At 34.4% G+C, this 18,607-nt stretch overlaps 2 protein-coding genes across 2 annotated transcripts; both read right to left on the bottom strand.

Annotated features, from left to right (window-relative positions):
* Positions 1-9,262: 9,262 nt before the first annotated feature.
* LOC134280111 (uncharacterized) lies at positions 9,263-12,334 on the bottom strand. Its single transcript, XM_062762844.1, has 4 exons — positions 12,187-12,334; positions 11,754-12,084; positions 10,915-11,595; positions 9,263-9,476 (listed from the first exon to the last, which is right to left on the bottom strand). Exons 2-4 carry the CDS (start codon positions 12,067-12,069, stop codon positions 9,355-9,357), a joined length of 1,119 nt encoding a protein of 372 aa, XP_062618828.1. The 5' UTR covers positions 12,070-12,084; positions 12,187-12,334; the 3' UTR covers positions 9,263-9,354.
* A 26-nt stretch (positions 12,335-12,360) lies between these two features.
* On the bottom strand, positions 12,361-16,800 carry LOC134282046 (uncharacterized). Its single transcript, XM_062764775.1, has 4 exons — positions 16,245-16,800; positions 14,955-15,132; positions 14,252-14,328; positions 12,361-12,983 (listed from the first exon to the last, which is right to left on the bottom strand). The coding sequence occupies exons 1-4, from the start codon at positions 16,798-16,800 to the stop codon at positions 12,700-12,702; spliced, it is 1,095 nt and encodes a 364-aa protein (XP_062620759.1). The 3' UTR covers positions 12,361-12,699.
* Between the last annotated feature and the right edge of the window lie 1,807 nt (positions 16,801-18,607).

Raw genomic sequence — 18,607 nt, 5'->3', positions numbered from 1 at the left:
GATTTAGCTGTTAGTAAAAATTAAGTTTGACAATTTATTATGCCCCCCTTCGAAGAAGGGAGGGCATATTGCTTTCCTGCTGTCCGTCGGTCTGTCGGTCCACTTAGTTTCCGTTCATTTTCTTCACAACCGTTGCACATACTGAAATGAAATTTGGTATACAGATTTATCAGATGTATACCTAGGCCAAGTTCTGTTTTGGGTACGATCGTGTCATTTTTTACAGAGTTATGCCATTTGGACCTAGAAAAAATCCAATTATAATCTAAACATTTGTCCTTAAGGAGATATGAGTGGACATGTATCCAGTTAAAGATAATTATGAGCTTAGTGTGGGAAGTTGGGCATCTCTGATCATGTGTTATCTTTATCTCCTGAGAATTCGATAAAAGAAGGAAAGATCTCTCTTCTCTAATTCTCTTAATTGTAATTTATTGCTTGTCAAAACATTTACATGTATTTACCAGCCTTTTTATGCCCCCCTTCAAAGAAGGGAGGGCATATATTGCTTTGCTGTTGTCTGTTGGTCCATAAGTCTTTTAAATTTAAAATTTCATAATCCTAAAAAATGTAAAAATATAGTTGTATCCTTATTCAAAAAATGTTAAATTAAGTAAAAACTTATTTTTTCATAATCATATACTTTACAGCAATCTGTAACAAATGTTAACGTTTTGAGAGGAATTCAGTTTGTCCCATGGGCATAATTATCAAGCACTGGTCAAGAAGAATTTTGATAGCAGAAATTTGCAGGTCAAATCAGAGAAATTAATTAGTTTATTGTCAGGAGCTAATTGGTAGTCTAAAACAAGAGCATCTCTAGATATGATCATCTTAATGTATCTCTTGGGAGTTGGGTAAAAAGAAATGGCCTCATAGTTGCTTGTGTTAATTAAGAGTTCTTGATGGCTATAGTTCAGATAAAGATCTTTCAATTGGTGTAGTGTAATTAAAACAAATTGATGTTTTAGTGTATGATTAAAACTAAATTATTATTGTATAATATAATGAAAACTAATTATGCCCTCCTTTGAAGGAGGGAGGGCATATTGCTTTGCTGCTGTCTGTTGGTATGTTGGTCTGTCGATCCACTTAGTTTCCAGTCAATTTCTTTGCAACCATTGCAAATACTGAAATGAAATTTGATATACAGATATATCACATGAAAATCTAGATCAACTTCTGTTTTGGGTATGATCGCACCATTTTTTACAGAGTTATGTTCCTTAGACTTAGAAAAATTCCTGTTATTTGTAGTTTCTGTTCATTTTCTTTGCAACCGTTGCGCATACTGATATGAAATTAAGCATACAGATTTATCATAGATATGTAGGTCAAGTTCTGTTTTGGGTACGATTGCACCATTTTTGACAGAGTTATGCCCCTTGGACTTTGAAAAAATTTCAAATTATTTGCAGTTTCCTTTCATTTTCTTTGCAGAGGTTGCACATACTGAAATGAAATTTGGTTTACAAATGTATCAGATAAATATTTTGGTCAAGTTCTGTTTTGTGTATGATCGTGCCATTTTTGACAGAGTTATGCCCTTTGGACTTGTAAAAATTCCAATTTGGGGAGAGGGGGGCATAAGTGTTTTACAAACATCTCTTGTAGATTTTGATTTTGCTCGTTTAAATTATTAAATCGGATACAAGATAGTTTTTGTCATAAGTATGCATTCATATTAGTACATATCAGATGCGTGATTTAACTAATGAATTATTTTGTAAGAATTTTAAAACATATAATAACTGTCTAGAGTAAAATTTAAAAAAGAACCGTATTAGACTATCACATTAATTATGCCCCTCTTCGAAGAAGGGAGGGCGTATTGTTTTGCTGCTGTCTGTCTGTCGGTCCGTCTGTCGGTCCACTTAGTTTCCTTTCATTTTCTTTGCAAGCATTGCACATACTGAAATGAAATTTGGTATACAGATATATCAAATAGATATAAGTCAAGTTCTGTTTTGGATATGATCGCACCATTTTTGACAGAATTATGCCTCTTGGACTTAGAAAAATTTCAAGTGTTTGCAGTTTCTGTTCATTTTCTTTGCAACCGTTGCACACACTGAATTGAAATTTGGTATACAGATATATCACATGAATATCAAGGCAAGTTGTGTTTTTGGTATTATGGCACCATTTTTGACAGAGTTATGACTTTAAAAAATTCGAATTTATGGGGGAGGGGGGCACAAGTGTTTTACAAACATCTCTTGTTTCATTTTTCAGGTCATTGGGTTACCATACTGAGATTGGTTAGTTGGCAATATAGAAGAAGACAGGAGCATTGATAGAAATATATGCACCGAGTAAGGAAGTTTATTTCAAATGGTTCATGCTATTAATTTTAAAATTATTTTGGACAACACATTTTACAAGATTTTTTTATTGTCAACCAAAGGTATGTTTAACATTGTTTTTCACGTGGTTGCACACACTGAATTGAAATTTGGTACATATAGATTTAACAAAAGAATATCTTCAAATATCTGTTGTTGATATTATCATTAATTTTATTATAGATGAAATGGGAAAACACTCGCTAGAAAATAAGAGGAGGAAGAGGCAAGAAAAAAGGAAGAAACACAGAATGGAAAAGGCAAGGCTACTAAATGAATTCTTAATAGATGAAAGAAAATGTGGATTGCATGGTTGATTGAAACCAGTGACCAATGAAATGCAACATGCAATATAGAGAGTATTCTTTTCCAATTAAGGGCCCAAGGAGAGGCATGGAAGATAAATGAGTAGATAAAGTCAGTGCATTATCAATTAAGATAATAGATATGAATTTAAAATTGTGCGAAATTAAAATAAATAAAAAACAAGTTGTGCTTTACAGTTTACAATATCATTTTAAATGATTAGAGAGTTATTGTCCAAGTTGAAGTAAGAAATTATTATAATTTTTACATAGAGAAAGGAATAATGATTTAATTTATTTTAATGTCTGTAGTGAAGACATCCATGATCAAAGGGAAAATATAACCCATTTTAAAAGGGGGGCATCAATTAAAAAAGGGTATAAATTCCAACTATTTGCATCACCATGATTTACTTTTGCAAACAGACGGGGGTAGCAATGAATGAACAATCTCGACCGCAAAATATAATATCTGAAAAAAGGGGGACAGTAGCATGTTTAACGTATTTCTTCGACAAAATTGCTGATCATTTGTCATAAAATATAGTTTTCCTTAAACCCTAATTATACTTGAAACTCCGGGTTTAATGGCGTTTAATCATTTTTAAAGTTGAGATTTAATTACCATTAAACTTAGATGTATAATTTAATATTAAATTCGAATTAAACTTGAAAGTTCATGTAAAATGTAAATTTAAGTTTAATTTTATTAAACGCAACTTTTCATGCAGTGTATATACGGTTTGGGATGGTCAACATGCACTTTTAATGATGGGGATGTTTCATTTTTCTGAATTTTGTATGTTATGCCTGAAATTTTTTCCAAAATGAGATAAGATCCCGTCCATTCTATACCAAGCTCTTGTCCTGCACTAGCTATAGGAGGATAATATTTCCAAACCAAATTTCCAGGAGTGAATTGTCTGGTTTTAGCATTAATATCATGATCTAGTTTTTGACTCTGGAGAGCAGACTGAAGATGGGTATGTGAAAAATTGAAAGCATTTCTCATAGTATCCTTAGCTATTCTATGTACATAACAGGACATTTGTCATCTGGAGTATTAGAAGGCAAACCCATCATAATGTCAACAGGAAGGGACAATTCTCGACCCAACATTAATAGATTTGGGCTACAATGTGTACTTTTGTGCAGTGTTGCACGATACCCCATCATAACATTAGACAAATGGTCGTCCCAAGCATCATGATTCTCGTTGACAAAAGCTGAGAGTATATTTTGCAAAGTTCTATTAAACCTCTCTATACCTGCTCGTCAAAACCCACCCTAGCACCAGAACCCCTGACCCTTGGGTCGTGAATTTCACCAACAGTTTGACTCATGACGTCCAGGCGTAAAAAAGATTTTTAAAGATTGCATGAATTTTTAGTCGGACGGTTTTTGCCCCTCCCCTCAAGCCCCAGAAGAGGTATACATGTATTTACAATGAAGTTAAATTTTGTTTCCCTTCACCCATAGATGTTTTAATTAATATGCCAAAATTGGTTTAGCGGTTTCAGAGAAGAAATAGAAAATGTGCAAATGTTAAAGGACGACAAACGACGCACAGCGACGAAAACAGAGTAATTCGGGCAACCTTGATAAACCACGAAGGGAGTTGAAAAAGCAAAGTTGCTCAGGTGAGCGATGTAGCCCATGGACATCCATTCTTATTTATTGCTTTCATTTTCCGTAAAAAAATATTGTTTAATTATTACATGTTTGCGGTATTATACTGACAATTAATATTTCATAGGACTAAATAAAATTACTTTAAAAAAAGTTTTATTTTTCATATTAGGCATACTTTAAATATCCTCTAGAAGAATAATTCTTGAAACCAGCGAAGGGCTAATGTTGAGGTGGTGGTGGTGAAAGCGGGAGTAGGGGTGTGAATGGTAGCGACATGTCCATCATCACTCAAAGGGACAATATTGGAATACTAAATATGAGACCATCCTTTTCCCATACCAACAAGTTTATAAATAACTCGATTCATAATTTTAGAAAGAATTTTTAAAATATCCTATCCATCGTAAAATGTAAAAATATTTCTGTAACTGTTTTACAAATATGCATAAGTGTACCTTAGTGACTCCAACTTAATAAAAACAAGAGGTCCATGGGGCACATCGCTCACATGAGCACACATTGACTAGGGAAAAAAAAAAGAAAAATCACTTCAGTTTTGGGAAGTTTTACAGGGGAGGGGGGGTTAGACTTTTAAACTTCCTGATGATGCTTCCACATCAATATAACAAATGACTTAGCTGGTTTTGAGCAAATGATTTTTCCTATTTATTCATTTGACCCCGCCCCATTGTGGCCCATCCCTATCCCTAAGGGCCCTCATTTGAACAAGTATGAATTTGTACTACCTGAGGATGCCTCCATATCAATATGATTGAACATAGTTTTTCTGTTCTTGGGGAAAAAGTTTTTTTGATATTTCTAGGTAAAACTTTGATTCCCAATTGTGGCCCACCCTACCCATCTTTTACTACAAACTTGAATCAACACTACACTAGGATGCTTCTGTAAAGATATGACCAATCATGGATTCCTATGGAAAACTTTAATCATCCATTGTTGCCCAACCCTACCCCCGGGGGTCATAATTTGAAAAAACTTTTAATCTACACTAGCTGAGAGTGTTTTCACATAAGTTTCATCTTTCCTAGCCAAAAATTTTAAAAGAATAAAATAAAGTGACTGCATGACTGCATGACGGTTATATTTATTATGAATGCATGTAATGAATTGTCTATATAAAATATTTCTAAAAAGTTAAGGAACCGGGGATACTCTTGTTGAAGTATAAGTTTTTCTTAAATAAAACTCAGATTCTCAGGTCAAGGACATCATGTGCCGACATCGTCAGGCGCAGTAACTCTACTTGGTCCTCCAGCTGTTTGATACATTGTCGATATTCTTCTACAAATAAATACATTATAAATCTTAAACACACACAAACAGAGAGAGAGGGAATGTCGGAGTACCTAAATTATTTCTGTTTATTCCACTGGAATTACCTTCGATGTCATCCAAGAATCTTGCAAAAGCTGTCGGACATTGAACTGAAAAAGATTATAAAAAGTGTAAGTTATACTTAAAGAATATAGAATTTAAAAAAAAAGTTTAAAATTAAAAAAAAAATATACACGTTTTATTAATGCTAATTGCAAAAAATACATATACATACCAAAAGGGTATCAGAACATCCATATAACTCTTTCTTCTCTGATTCTCCCCTTTTATCTATTTAACACCCCCAAAAAATAACAAGAGACCCATGGGCCACATCGCTCACCTGAGCACTAAGGGTAGGAAAAAGTAGAAATGGCTTCTTCTTGTAAAGTTTAAATCCAAAAGTAGTCCCATGACCAATCATGGATTTGCTATTTTTTAGAAAAAGATTTTAAAGAATTTTCCTATATATATCTTTTAAAACTTTGGTTGGCCATTTTAGCCCAGCCCTACCCCCCGGGGGGGGGGGTGTCATGATTTGAACAAACTTGAATCTACACTACCTGAGCATGCTTCCACATAGATATGAGGAATTACGGCTTTGTCATTCTTGTAAAGAAGATTTTTAAAGAATTTTCCTATATATTTCTATGTTAAACTTTGGTCGGCCATTTTGGCCCCGCCCTACCCCGGGGGTCATGATTTGAACAAACTTGAATCTACACTACCTGAACATGCTTCCATACAAATATGAGGAATTATGGCTTTGTCATTCTTGAGAAGAAGATTTGTAAATAAACACTACCTGAGAATGTTTCCCCATAAGTTTCATCTTTCCGGGCACAGTGGTTCTTGAGAAGATTTTTAAAATATGCCACTAAATTTTCATTAATTCCCAATTATTTCCCCTTGAATGCGGGCGTGGCCCTTCATTTGAACAAACTTGAATCCCCTTTACCCAAGGATACTTTGTGGCAAGTTTGGTAGAAATTGGCCCAGCGGTACTTGAGAAGAAGTCGAAAATGTGAAAAGTTTACAGACAGACAGACGGACGCCGGACAAAATGTGATCAGAAAAGCTCACTTGAGCTTTCAGCTCAGGTGAGCTAAAGAGCATTAAATCAATTGGTCTTAGGTATAAAAGTTACGAGTTACCATTAAATGTAATACAAGAGGCCCATAGGCCACATCGCTCACCTGAGCACTGTGGCTAGGAAAAAGTAGAAATTGGTTTATTATTGAAAAGTTTAAATCCAAAAGTAGTCCCATCACCAATCATGCCGTTGCTATTCTTGAGAAGATGATTTTTACAGAATTTTCCTATATATATCTATGTAAAACTTTGATTGGCTATTGTGGCTCCGCCCTACCCTCAGGGGTCATGATTTGAACAAATTTGAATCTACACTACCTGAGGATGCTTCCATATAAATATGATCAATTATGGCTTTACTATTCTTGAGAAGATGATTTTTAAAGACATTTATTACATATTTCTATGTAACTCTTAGGTCAGCCATTGTGGTCAGGCCCTACCCCGGAGGTCATGATTTGAACAAATTTGAATCTACACTACCTGAGGATATTTCCCCATAAGTTTCATCTTTTCTGGCACAGTGGTTCTTGAGAAGAAGATTTTTAAATCTTACCACCAAATTTTCATTAATTCCCAAATATCTCCCCTTGAATGAGAGCGTGACCCTTCATTCGAACAAACCCAAAAATGCTTTGTGGAAAGTTTGGTTGAAATTGGCCGAGCGGTTCTTGAGAAGAAGTCAAAAATGTGAAAAGTTCACAGACGGACAAACAGACGGACGCCGGAGAAAAATGTAATCAGAAAAACTCACTTGAGCCTTTGGCTCAGGTGAGCTAAAAACCTACAACTAGATCTGACATACCGCCAGGAAAATTTACTTAAACCAGTTCTAAATACATCCTTAACAGAATTCATATAGTCGTGAAACAACATCCAGGTCTATTATTGTTGAAAGACGGGGTGAGCAATATACTGTCTTTGAATTTAAATTCAACCCAAACTGTAAAAATGGATGCTAACTTTTCTAGCTCGAGAGGATTAATGCTTTTAAATCTGTCTTTAAACAAAAGCAATGAAAAGAGAAAAGAAGTGACCAAAAAAATATCAGAAAAATTTACACACATTGAAATACAAGGGCCATATGTCTCCAAATTGATCACTCCTTCTAATGACTCTTCAGAGGATTCATCAGACAACGATGATTTTAATGATAGTGTTAGTGACCCTTCATGGATACCCAAAACACGGTGTAGTACCTAAACGGTTGCTATCAGAAAAAATTGCGCGTTCATTACTGCTATCTGAAAATTGAGCGGTTGCTAGTGGAAAAAAATGGACGAAATTGTAAGTATTTTTCTTCGCTGGCTCAACAAAATGATCAATAATTCAATTATTAAAGTTTAGCCGCTTGGTATTTCACCCTTACGGAACGTTACATATATTTTGAAACTAACATGTATATTTAGAATTTTAATGAGTTGAAGGATTGCTGATATATATGACGAAAACTGTAGAAAGTGTTGGACACATTTATATGCACGTAAGAAATATATTAAATTTGCAAAAGTTTTAGATATTTGCTAAAAATGAATCGACAGTTCGTTGTGTATTTGTAAATATTATTGATTATTTTTTATCATTGTCCGTTTTAAGGGGATTGGCAACGTTTCTGGTTTATGGACAGAATTATACAGTCATCATTCATGGGTTTCCACTGTGCATTAAAAGACAATAAATGACTCTATCAACACACCTTTCCATGCTCAAAATTTAAAAAATGCTCAAAATTAACATTTGTCATTTAATATTGGTTCCAATGTAAAATGAGAAATATCTTAAAATCATTATTTCTAATGGAGCAAATTTTGAAAAATTAAGATATTTAATTAACAATTATATGATACATTTTCTTGTATGTTAATTTTATATGATTTCCAGATAAAAATGAAGTATTTACCAATATTTATACTGATAATGTACCTCTTTATGCTTCTATTATCTATTTAGGAGTTACTGTCCTTTGTCCCACTTTATTCTACTATTAAAAAATTAACAAAGGCAGTTGTAAATTGCACATTTAATTATACCCCTGCTCCAAAGGAGAGGAGGGTATACTGTTTTACCCTTGTGTGTCTGTCTAGCTGTCTGTCTGTAACAATTTTTTGTCACAGCTTTCTCAGCAACTACTCATCATAGATGCTTGAAATTTCAACACAATCTTTTCAGAGGTATGCCATAGGATGGAATTCATTTTTGTTCAAATCCAATGTCAACTTCCTGTTTATCCATGCTTCTGTACGTTTCATACACAACAAATTTTTGACGCAGTTTTCTCAGCAGCTACTCATCATGGATGCTTGAAATCTTAACACAATCTTTTCTGAGGTATGCCATATGCTGGGATTAATTTTTGTTGGAATCCGATGTCAACTTCCTGTTTATCCATGCGTCTGTCTGTTTCATACATAACAAATTTTTGACGCAGTTTTCTCAGCAGCTACTCATCATAGATGCTTGAAATTCTAGCACATACTTTGTCGAGGCATGCCATATGGTTGGATTTACTTTTATATGAATCTGATGCCAACCTCCTATTTATCTGTGCATCTGCCTGTAATTAAACTTGTGTATATTAACATGATAGTGTATATTCACATCAGAGTGGGGGTATTATTACTTAGTATTGGCTCACAGACTTCTTGTTAGTCACGCATGTTTTTAAGGAATATACATATGTTTCCAATTATTTTCTTATTAGGAGTCACCCTTGCCTTGCCTTCATGTGTTCTCCCAGAGAGCAACTGAAACACCCCATTTTCAGAGTCTCTTTTTAGGTCACCTGAGTAAACTCAGGTGACCTATTGCTATCCGTTTTTGTCTGTCGTCGTCCGTCGTGCGTCGTGCGTTAACATTTAAACATTTTCAGCTTCTTCTCTGAAACCACTGGACCAATTTCAACCAAATTTGGCATATAGCATCTATGGGTGAAGGGGAACACAAATTGTGAATTTCGTGGTCCTCGCCCCCCTGGGGCCTGGGGGTGGGGCAAAAACCACTAAAAATAGTGCAATCTTTAAAAATCTTCTTCTTTACTCCCCGACATCAAGCAGTCAAACTGTTGGTATGATTGTAATCAGCATTGAGTCCTCTACCAAAATTGTAAAATTCATGGACCCAGGATCAGGGGTTCCGGTGTTAGGGTGGGGCTCTATTGATTATGTAGTGAAAATGCAGTAAGTCTTTAAAATTCTTCTTCTCTGCTCCTGGGTATTAAATAAACAAATTAAGTTCATAGTTATGATGAGCAAGAGTGGCTCTACCAAAATTATGAAACTCGTGGCCCCAGGGTCAGGGGTTCTGTTGTTAGGGCGGGGCTCTATTGATTATATAGTGAAAATGCATTATTTCTTTGAAAATCTTCTCTGTTCCTGAGTATTAAATAAACTAATTAAGCACATAGTTATGATGAGCAAGAGTGTCTCTTCATAAATTTTGAATTTTATGGCCCCAGGGTCAGGGGTTCTGGTGTTAGGGCGGGGTTCTATATTGATTATATAATGAAAATGCATTAAATCTTTGAAAATCTTCTTCTCTGCTCCTAGGTATTAAATACACTAATTCAGTAAATAATTATGATGAGCAAAAGTGCCTCTACCAGAATTGTGAAACTCATGGCCCCAGGGGGGTCAGGGGTTCTGGTGTTAGGACAGGGCTCTATTGTTTATATAGTGAAAATGTATTAAATCTTTGAAAATCTTCTTCACTGCTCCTAGGTTTTAAATAAACTAAGTAAGTAAATAGTTATGTGAACAAGAGTGCCTCTACCAAAATTGTGAAACTCATGGCCCCAGGGTCAGGGGTTCTGGTGTTAGGGCGGGGCTCTATTGATTATATAGTGAATATGCATTAAATCTTTGAAAATCTTCTTTTCTGCTCCTAGGTTTTAAATAAACTAACTAAGTACAAAGTTATGATGAGCAAGAGTGCCTCTACCAAAATTGTGAATTTTATTGCCCCAGGGTCAGTGGTTCTGGTGTTAGGGCGGGGCTCTATTGATTATATAGTGAAAATGCATTAAATCTTTGAAAATCTTCTTCTCTGCTCCTAGGTTTTAAATAAACTAACTAAGTACATAGTTACGATGAGCAAGAGTGTCTCTTCCAAAATTGTGAATGCCTTAGCATCTAGCTTAAAACATGAAACAAATTCAATCATTTGAAAGTTGTTGCATGATGCTCAGGTGACCTATAAGGCCCGTGGGCCTCTTGTATTAGCTAGTAGAAGATGTGATAAGGACAGTCCAGACTTGGCGATACGAGTCATCATCATTTTCGAAATAACTTTATTTTCCACTAAGCATATTAGTGATGAATTGTTTTTCTGCATTTTCTCATGATACTGAATAATACTGATGTATGAGTCAAGTGAAAAACTGTGTTGTAGAAGGAGGTCCTCTGAGAAGGCCTGAGAATTTACAAGTTGACGAAGAGATCTTGCATCAGATGTTGCATCATGTGCACAGTAGTATGTTTGAAGGAGACTTTTAACCAAATCAGTCTGCTTGTAGGAGGAGAGTCCAGGCACACTTTTCCTAAATAGTGGAAGAGTATCGACAAATCCTTGAATAATTTTCCCAGCATCATCCTGTAGTTTGTTTCCTACCAATGCACGGCAAAAGACATTTGCATCAAATCTAGCATTATGAGCCATCAACACTACTGGCTTGTGAATTGAAGACAACCATTGTAAAAAGTTCCCAAGTCCTTCACATGGGGGTGCTGCTTGAATTGGTTGACCTTCTTTATACATCTGGTTCCCAGCAACAGTAAGACCAGTCAGAGCAATAGCACTCGTCGAAATTCGTTTGGAAGGTAGAAGATACTCGCTGAAACTGCATTCGTCTGTGTATGTTGCCCCAATTTGAGTAATTTCACAATCTTGACCTGTGAAATACAATGAGATAAAAAATATTTTACACATCAAACTATTGATATGCCATGCATATTTTTAAATTTGCTTTGAGAAAATTAATTCAAAAATCAAATTAAGATTCTATTATTTCTAAAACCTTCAAACGCAATATTTTTATTACAAAACGTACCAAGTCCAGTAGTTTCCAAATCAAATGCCACATAAGCATAATCCATTCCAGGTTTTATCACTTTGCAGGTTGGTTCAGTTATAGGTGGTGGTATTTCACAGACATCCTCACTGCATATATTGTTATTCATGTCTACACCAGTTTCATAAGATACTCCTTCTCTCACTTCGCATGTTTTCTGATGTTTACTTTGTTGCTCCTTTTTCTCTCTCCTTCTCTTTTTGAACTCAACTGTGCTTTCTCTTTCTCTTGCCTTCTCTCTCTGTTGGTCATAATCCTTTGAAATCTTTTTGGTAATTTCTCCAGGAGATAACATCACAGATTGACACACCTGCAATTAATATATACATATTCAATGGAATTTTCAAGAAAAAAAACAAATGCGAATGTCATGTAATTGTGGATCTATTTTAATTCATTTTAAAATACTTACTTCAGAAACGTATCCATAACCCAAGTTTTTTTGGGCAATGGCGGCTGCAACTCGATAGTCATTGCTCTGTGACCCAGAGTAGAAGTTGGATTTAGGAGCCTTGCTGGATACTGTATTGTTCAGACTCTCGTTAGGCTGAGAACTACCTAAATGGGTTAACTTTTAAGCTTCACTTGCGTATTTGTTCAGCAAATCCATAACGGATGTCTTTAAATTTTCATCACAAAGGTACCTGCTGTAGGGAAGGTTTTTGGGTTTGTACTTTAGTGGGTTCTGCAAATATCCACACCATGAACCACAATAAGAATGGTCTCCAAATACATGTTTACCCAGTGCCAATAAATTTTTCTTCATTTCATCCGCATCTTCCTGATGTTGTGATACACAGTATCGAAAACATTTCGATAAGTGTGAAATTGTTTTTGGTGTGAGCTCCTTGAAATTCTTTGCTTTCCTGAGATCATATAGTTTATTGGTAAAGTCCTTGAGCAGGTGATTTCTGTCACATTGCTTTTATAGATCAGGCTTCACTTCTGCACGGGCTCTGGAAATCGTTGTTGAGTCGTTGTCCATTATAATTGTTCCAACACTTACATCGTTTCTTTCCAGATTTTTCAACATGGAAATACACATATCTGCTTCAATAGCCTTTGAACTACCTTCCCAGTTCTTTCTACAACCATGGTCTTCCGCACTGCATCCCTTCTTTGTTGCAAGGTCACACTTTCGGCAGTATTTATTCCTAGTTGAAAACGCAATGCATTTCCCAGTTTTCTTTCCAATGAAAGAAGCATGACCTGAAAAATAAATAAAAATAAAAATTGACCATCAAATTCTATTAACCCTAAGAATAACAGAGAAAAAATATGTCTGATTCAATTAATTACTACTTCATTTTTTTTAACAAGTGAAAATGCTAGAAAACTTTATAAACATACTCAGATATTCTATACTACTTAAAAAAAACCACATGTATATGTTTACATTTTTTTTAAACAAATCCTTTTCCTCATGAACTCAAATAATGAACATGAATACCTCATGACTTAAAAAATTTAATGAAATCAATTTTAAATTATAATTCAAAATCATATAATCTGTAATTTGTCATCAGATAAATAATATAAACACAATAAATTAGTCTATAATATTTGAAAAGTCATGAGGTACATGAACTACAATACTTCATGTTTGCACATATTTATAATGAAGCATGAACACACTTCATTTAATATACAATTATAGCCTTTTGATGAGGTCAATTCCTCAATATATAGACCTTAGAGAAAGCATATCGACCGAGTACAAAGTGCGAGGTCGATATGCTTTCTCTTAAGTTCTATATATCGAGGGATTGTACCAAATCAAAAGGCTATAATTGTATAATAAAATGCTTTCTTTGGTTATTAGTACATGATTTAATGTTGCAGATATTGCAGAAAAAAAATTACACCGCTTACGCGGGTTATGTATTTTTTCTGCAAGAGCTGCGACATTAATTCCCATACATTATTTTTCTTGTGTATTAAAGTGTTCATTGGAAAAATACTCTCTTTAATGAATTAAAAATATTTAACTGCCAACAAAAATTTCCTTTGATTATGCTTGCTAATTGTAGGGGGTATATAATATATTTATCATTTTAACAGCAACTTGATCCGAAGAGCTGTATCACATTTCATTAACAGGTGCTTCAAGTCTTGTTAACTCTGATCATTTGCCCCTGTCAATTTGACTTGATACGACTCTTCTGATTACGTTACTTTTATAATAATAAATATTCATCCAGAAACAGATTACTGTATACAGGGTTATTTTCGGCCCGTCTTATTTTCACCCTTTCACACTTACAAACAATTTTGCCCCATTTTAAATTCGCCCAATCATAGTTTTATTTAAGAAATTAGACTGTATTCTTTGAATTCGCCCCGTTTTAAATTCGCCCAAATGAGAGGAGGGCGAAAGGGACGAAAATAAAATGGGGGCAAAAATTTCTCTGTATACAGTATTATATTTCATAGAGTGAAATTATAAATATGAAGTTCTTTATTTTGCAAAAAATTACCAGAAAGACTACTGTAAGATTTCCCTGATCCCCGTTTTTGCCAGCCACCATCAAATGATGCAGATACAGGAGATTCTCTAAAATACAAAAAATAATGTAATATAAGGTAGACAGTGTACAAATCTATATCTTGTCAGTGTAAAAGAAACTTCTTTTTTTCTACAACTGTTTATTACATGTAAAGAAAAAGCTTTCTTCCATTATGTTCTAATTCGTTTCACTCAAACGAACATAAATTATTTACAATAATAACAACACACTTGTTTAGGAAGAGAAGCGCTAATCTGCCATTTATTACACGTACAATATACATAATAATTCCGTGAATCTCATCACTTCTTTCTGAAATAGAGAAAATACACATTAGACTTATGACTATATACAGAAAACCGTATACATTAACTTAAACAGTTCTTGTCATACCCTGAAAATTAAATCCTAACTTACACTAAGGGTGGGTGGGGGGGGGGTGTAACGTTGGCGAAGAAAAGCCTTCGAATGAGTAAATTTCGTGCTTAACTTGAATACCTGTTCGACAGGTATTGTTAAAAATAGAAACCAATGGCTATCGACTTTTAATATAGGACCATACAAATAACACGTGTTCTAGTACATACGATAAATAAATTTATTTACATGATATCTGAATAAGTATACATTTCCCTTTATATGAATTTATTAAAATTATTTTTTTTTGTCTTACTCTGTCAATTCTCTTTCTCTAACAGCAGCATCAGAACAACTGGAATGAGCAATTTCCTCAACAGCCTGTCCTATTTCCCTCTCTCTTTTCTTGAGTGTTGTTTTGGAACAAGGGGGTATGTTCAGTGTAGACAATAGGTTGGCTACTTTCCTTTCTCCTATACCACTGTGAAGCATACCTGAATTGCAAAAACAAGTATGAACAAGAAACATATATTGACGCAAGCGTCAAAAATCGGCCGCAAACCAATTAATTGTTCCATTGATAAAGTAATAAGAAAATAAAATTTGCGTGACCTGTTTTTAAAATTTCTTATATTTATCTATTAAAATATCCTCGTGACATGAAACACTTGCATGCGACATTGCCGATTTTTTTCATGCATAATGCATGTACAATATTATATGTATAAGCAAACTGTCCATAGACCTAGGCGTCGAACCGTTCTGGTGGAAGTTTGATGCTAAAGTAGTTTTTACATAAAAGTACAGAACTAAAATTTAAACTAAGCTTTAGTTTTACTTTAATAAAAACGCAACAAATATGAAATATGTGGGGCTCCTCGCTCTTTCTTAGAGATTATTAACTTCCCCCAACTCCCTCTAGATCCACCACAACATTTCTTCTCTTTCTGTTTTGGTGTTGAGATGTGGCGGTAAAAAGCATGGCACATTGTAAAACGCGCTTTATCCTAGTTTCTTGGACCAAAATGTTTTAAGATTCTGTGCTTTTAAGAAATAAATATTTCATTAAATTTTTGATAATTTTCCATAGAAAATGTATAAATATACACGTCATTTCAAAATAAATACAACAAATCCCGTTTAGGCTATTTAAAAAGAGAAACTAAAATTGTTGATTTACAACGCGGTCTTTGTTTTAGACTATGCCTACATATAACTTCGCCGCACTTCAATCATGTCGGAGTATGTCTATCAGGATTGGATGAAACACTTACCCCTATTATTTATATCATTTTAATTTTATGATTATTGTGCTTTTTGTTAAACATTTAAAAATATCTTTGTTTAATATTCTATAATATGAACGTTAAATATTTTTATTGAAATTGTTCAAACTCCGCAGAAACGCAGGTCGACTTCATACTTTCATATCAATTAACCGACCGCCTCCTGGCGGCCGGTAAAAAAGATTCTTGAGTACTTTTATAAAACATTTGCCATTAATGGTATTTAAAATATATGATTTCATGATGTGTCAAACTTACATCTACATTGATATTTTTTTTTTTATATTTCTTGAACAATATTGTTATATATTATACTGCACCTAAAGCTAACTTAGTGTTCACATCCCACGTTTTTCTTCCCCACGGCGATTCCTTTGGCGACCTATGTCTTTTGGCCGTTGGCACAACTGTCATTCCATCACACAGTTGACATCTGATAGTCAATAAGCTGCCTAAACCATAACGTATCTCATGCACTATATTTGTAATGTTTAAAGGTATAGATGAATGGCACACTGCACATCCTTCACAGAGTTTGTCCACAAGAAACCCCAACTCTACAATTCGCCTACCCTGCCTCCAATTTGAATTTGTCTCTGTTTCATAGTCATAATCCACCTCCTCTCCTTCCAGTTCATCACTGCATAAATTGTTACTATTTTCTGTACTATTATTTTGTGACATACTAGTATTTCCATCATCGTTTTCTAATAATGACACTGGCTCACTGACATACTCACACTGACTTGCAGGTCTGAAAGAATAAGAATGGTCATTCACAATCTTCCTAACATTGTTTTCTATAAAGCAGTCGATTCTTCTTTTCTTTGATTCTGATATATATCTACCTGTTGAAACAGAACGGTATCGCTTCATCGTTTAACTGTATAGATATGAAACTTCAATCCCGAATGTTTCAGCTGTTTTTAACCGGAAACAAACATTTTTACTCTCCGCAACGCTGAAGATTTCGAATCACGGGACATCACTCTCGATTGAAACAATTCATGAACGATAACTCTAAATCATGTGTACAAAAGAGAAAATGCAAGTCCGGAATTTCTAAACCCGGAATGCTTCGTTGCCAAGGTCCTTAATGCGTTTCTTACAAGCTAGAGTGTTTTTATTAGCAGAATCTTGTGATACGGCTACTATTAGACAACGGCACCGGTTACTATTTGAATAGGTTTGTTTTCAAATTTCATAAATTAAAATCACATCCTCAATTTACATATTTATGCAATTAATATAGTTCCTTAAGAAAACTATATATACACCTTACATTCTTTCTTAATGATTGACTTGTCATGTATGTTACTTTCCATCATATAATGACAAATTAATCGTATATTTATATGTATGTTGTAAATAGTAGAGTTTGTACATATGTATGACATGTACATGTACATGTACCCCTGTACACATTGGCTTTGGAACAGGGGGAGGCTAAGCCTTCACACATTTTTTGCGAAGACACAGACATATACTGACACGCAAAAGAAACGCAACTAGCAGTAATTTACAAATGTTTGTTTTTTATCTTTTGATTTTCAAAAATGAATAAAGTAAGGCTCAATTCACTTTTCAGAACATCGGAGATTTGATAAAAATGTTAAATATTTATCTGTTTACTTTACTAAGTAAAATATGACTGTTAAAACACCCCCCTCTCAGCCATTCAAGTTAAACGTGCAAGACTGCCCTAAACAACATTTGCAGCTTAATTTCTACGATACAGTAGGTTCATTGATATCGAGATCTCAGCGAAGGAATTATTCTTTGATATTTTTAAATGCCCGTTTTCAGATAATTAGGTCGAATTTTCTCTAACTTAGAGCAGTGTAGCCATCCTTGGACTTCCGGTACAAGGACTGTCCTTAATGAATATGATACGTAAGACCCTGTTCAGGCGTAATGTTGTGAATTTTTGCATCAGCAACTCTCCATCACCTTTACATTGAAATTTTCCAGCTAGAGCAATGGAAATGCCTACATAAGCTATTTTCAAGTAGCCTTAGCATTGTTTCGGGAATCGAAAGTGGATTTTATTTTTTGAAATATTGCTGCATTACTTATGATGAACAGTAAAAAACCCTTAAAACTCCATAATATTGCCAAATGTTTTTTTAACTTGCAATTTTTGATTTCTGTTAAGCAGACTAAAACTTGACTTCTGGTTATGGTATGGAAATCGTTCAACCGTTAATTTACTGATGTTTCCCAAATTGAAGATATTCATAATTTTAAAATACAAAATTCTTTACTTTACATATTTTTTCCCCTAAAAAGGGTGTTGCGTTTCTTTTGCGTGTCAGTATAATATAGGCACTGAAAACTTGGGCTAATCTTTTTTTTATTGGACCAGGTGTAGCCCCCCCCCCATCTTTCAAATTGCTTCCGACGTCTATGACATATGCACACACACACCCACACCTGTTCTGTGTAAGCCATTAAATCATGTGACCACCCAATTTATTATATTCCAGCTATGTTTTTTTGCCAGATTGGTTAAATTTACGATTTGGAATTTTAAACCAGAAGTCTCTGTCGAGACTGAAGCTCTACTGATTTGTACTTATAGCAAAGGAAGAGAAAAGTACTTAAGCAGTTGGAAATTTCTATTTTTAGTAACAACAGCAACACTGCTCATCGAAATCAAAAACCCATACACAGAATTATGTAT

This window comes from Saccostrea cucullata, unplaced genomic scaffold (assembly GCF_032062105.1).
Source record: "Saccostrea cucullata isolate Sc308-1 unplaced genomic scaffold, CSIRO_AGI_Scuc_v1 ctg4789, whole genome shotgun sequence".
In the NCBI taxonomy this organism is placed as follows: domain Eukaryota; kingdom Metazoa; phylum Mollusca; class Bivalvia; order Ostreida; family Ostreidae; genus Saccostrea; species Saccostrea cuccullata.
The sequence above is the reverse complement of the archived record's forward strand: the minus strand, read 5'-3'. Positions and strand labels throughout refer to the sequence as shown.

Coding starts and splice junctions, on each gene's coding strand:
- LOC134282046 (XM_062764775.1), bottom strand. CDS start 16,800: ATGAAGCGATACCGTTCTGTTTCAACAGGTAGATATATATCAGAATCA. Junction 15,133..16,244: donor GAACACTAAGTTAGCTTTAG/GTGCAGTATAAT, acceptor TTTGCAATTCAG/GTATGCTTCACAGTGGTATA. Junction 12,984..14,251: donor ATCTTACAGTAGTCTTTCTG/GTAATTTTTTGC, acceptor TTTATTTTTCAG/GTCATGCTTCTTTCATTGGA.
- LOC134280111 (XM_062762844.1), bottom strand. CDS start 12,069: ATGTTATCTCCTGGAGAAATTACCAAAAAGATTTCAAAGGATTATGAC. Junction 11,596..11,753: donor TTTGGAAACTACTGGACTTG/GTACGTTTTGTA, acceptor TGTATTTCACAG/GTCAAGATTGTGAAATTACT. Junction 9,477..10,914: donor TCTACTAGCTAATACAAGAG/GCCCACGGGCCT, acceptor ACCTAAAAAGAG/ACTCTGAAAATGGGGTGTTT.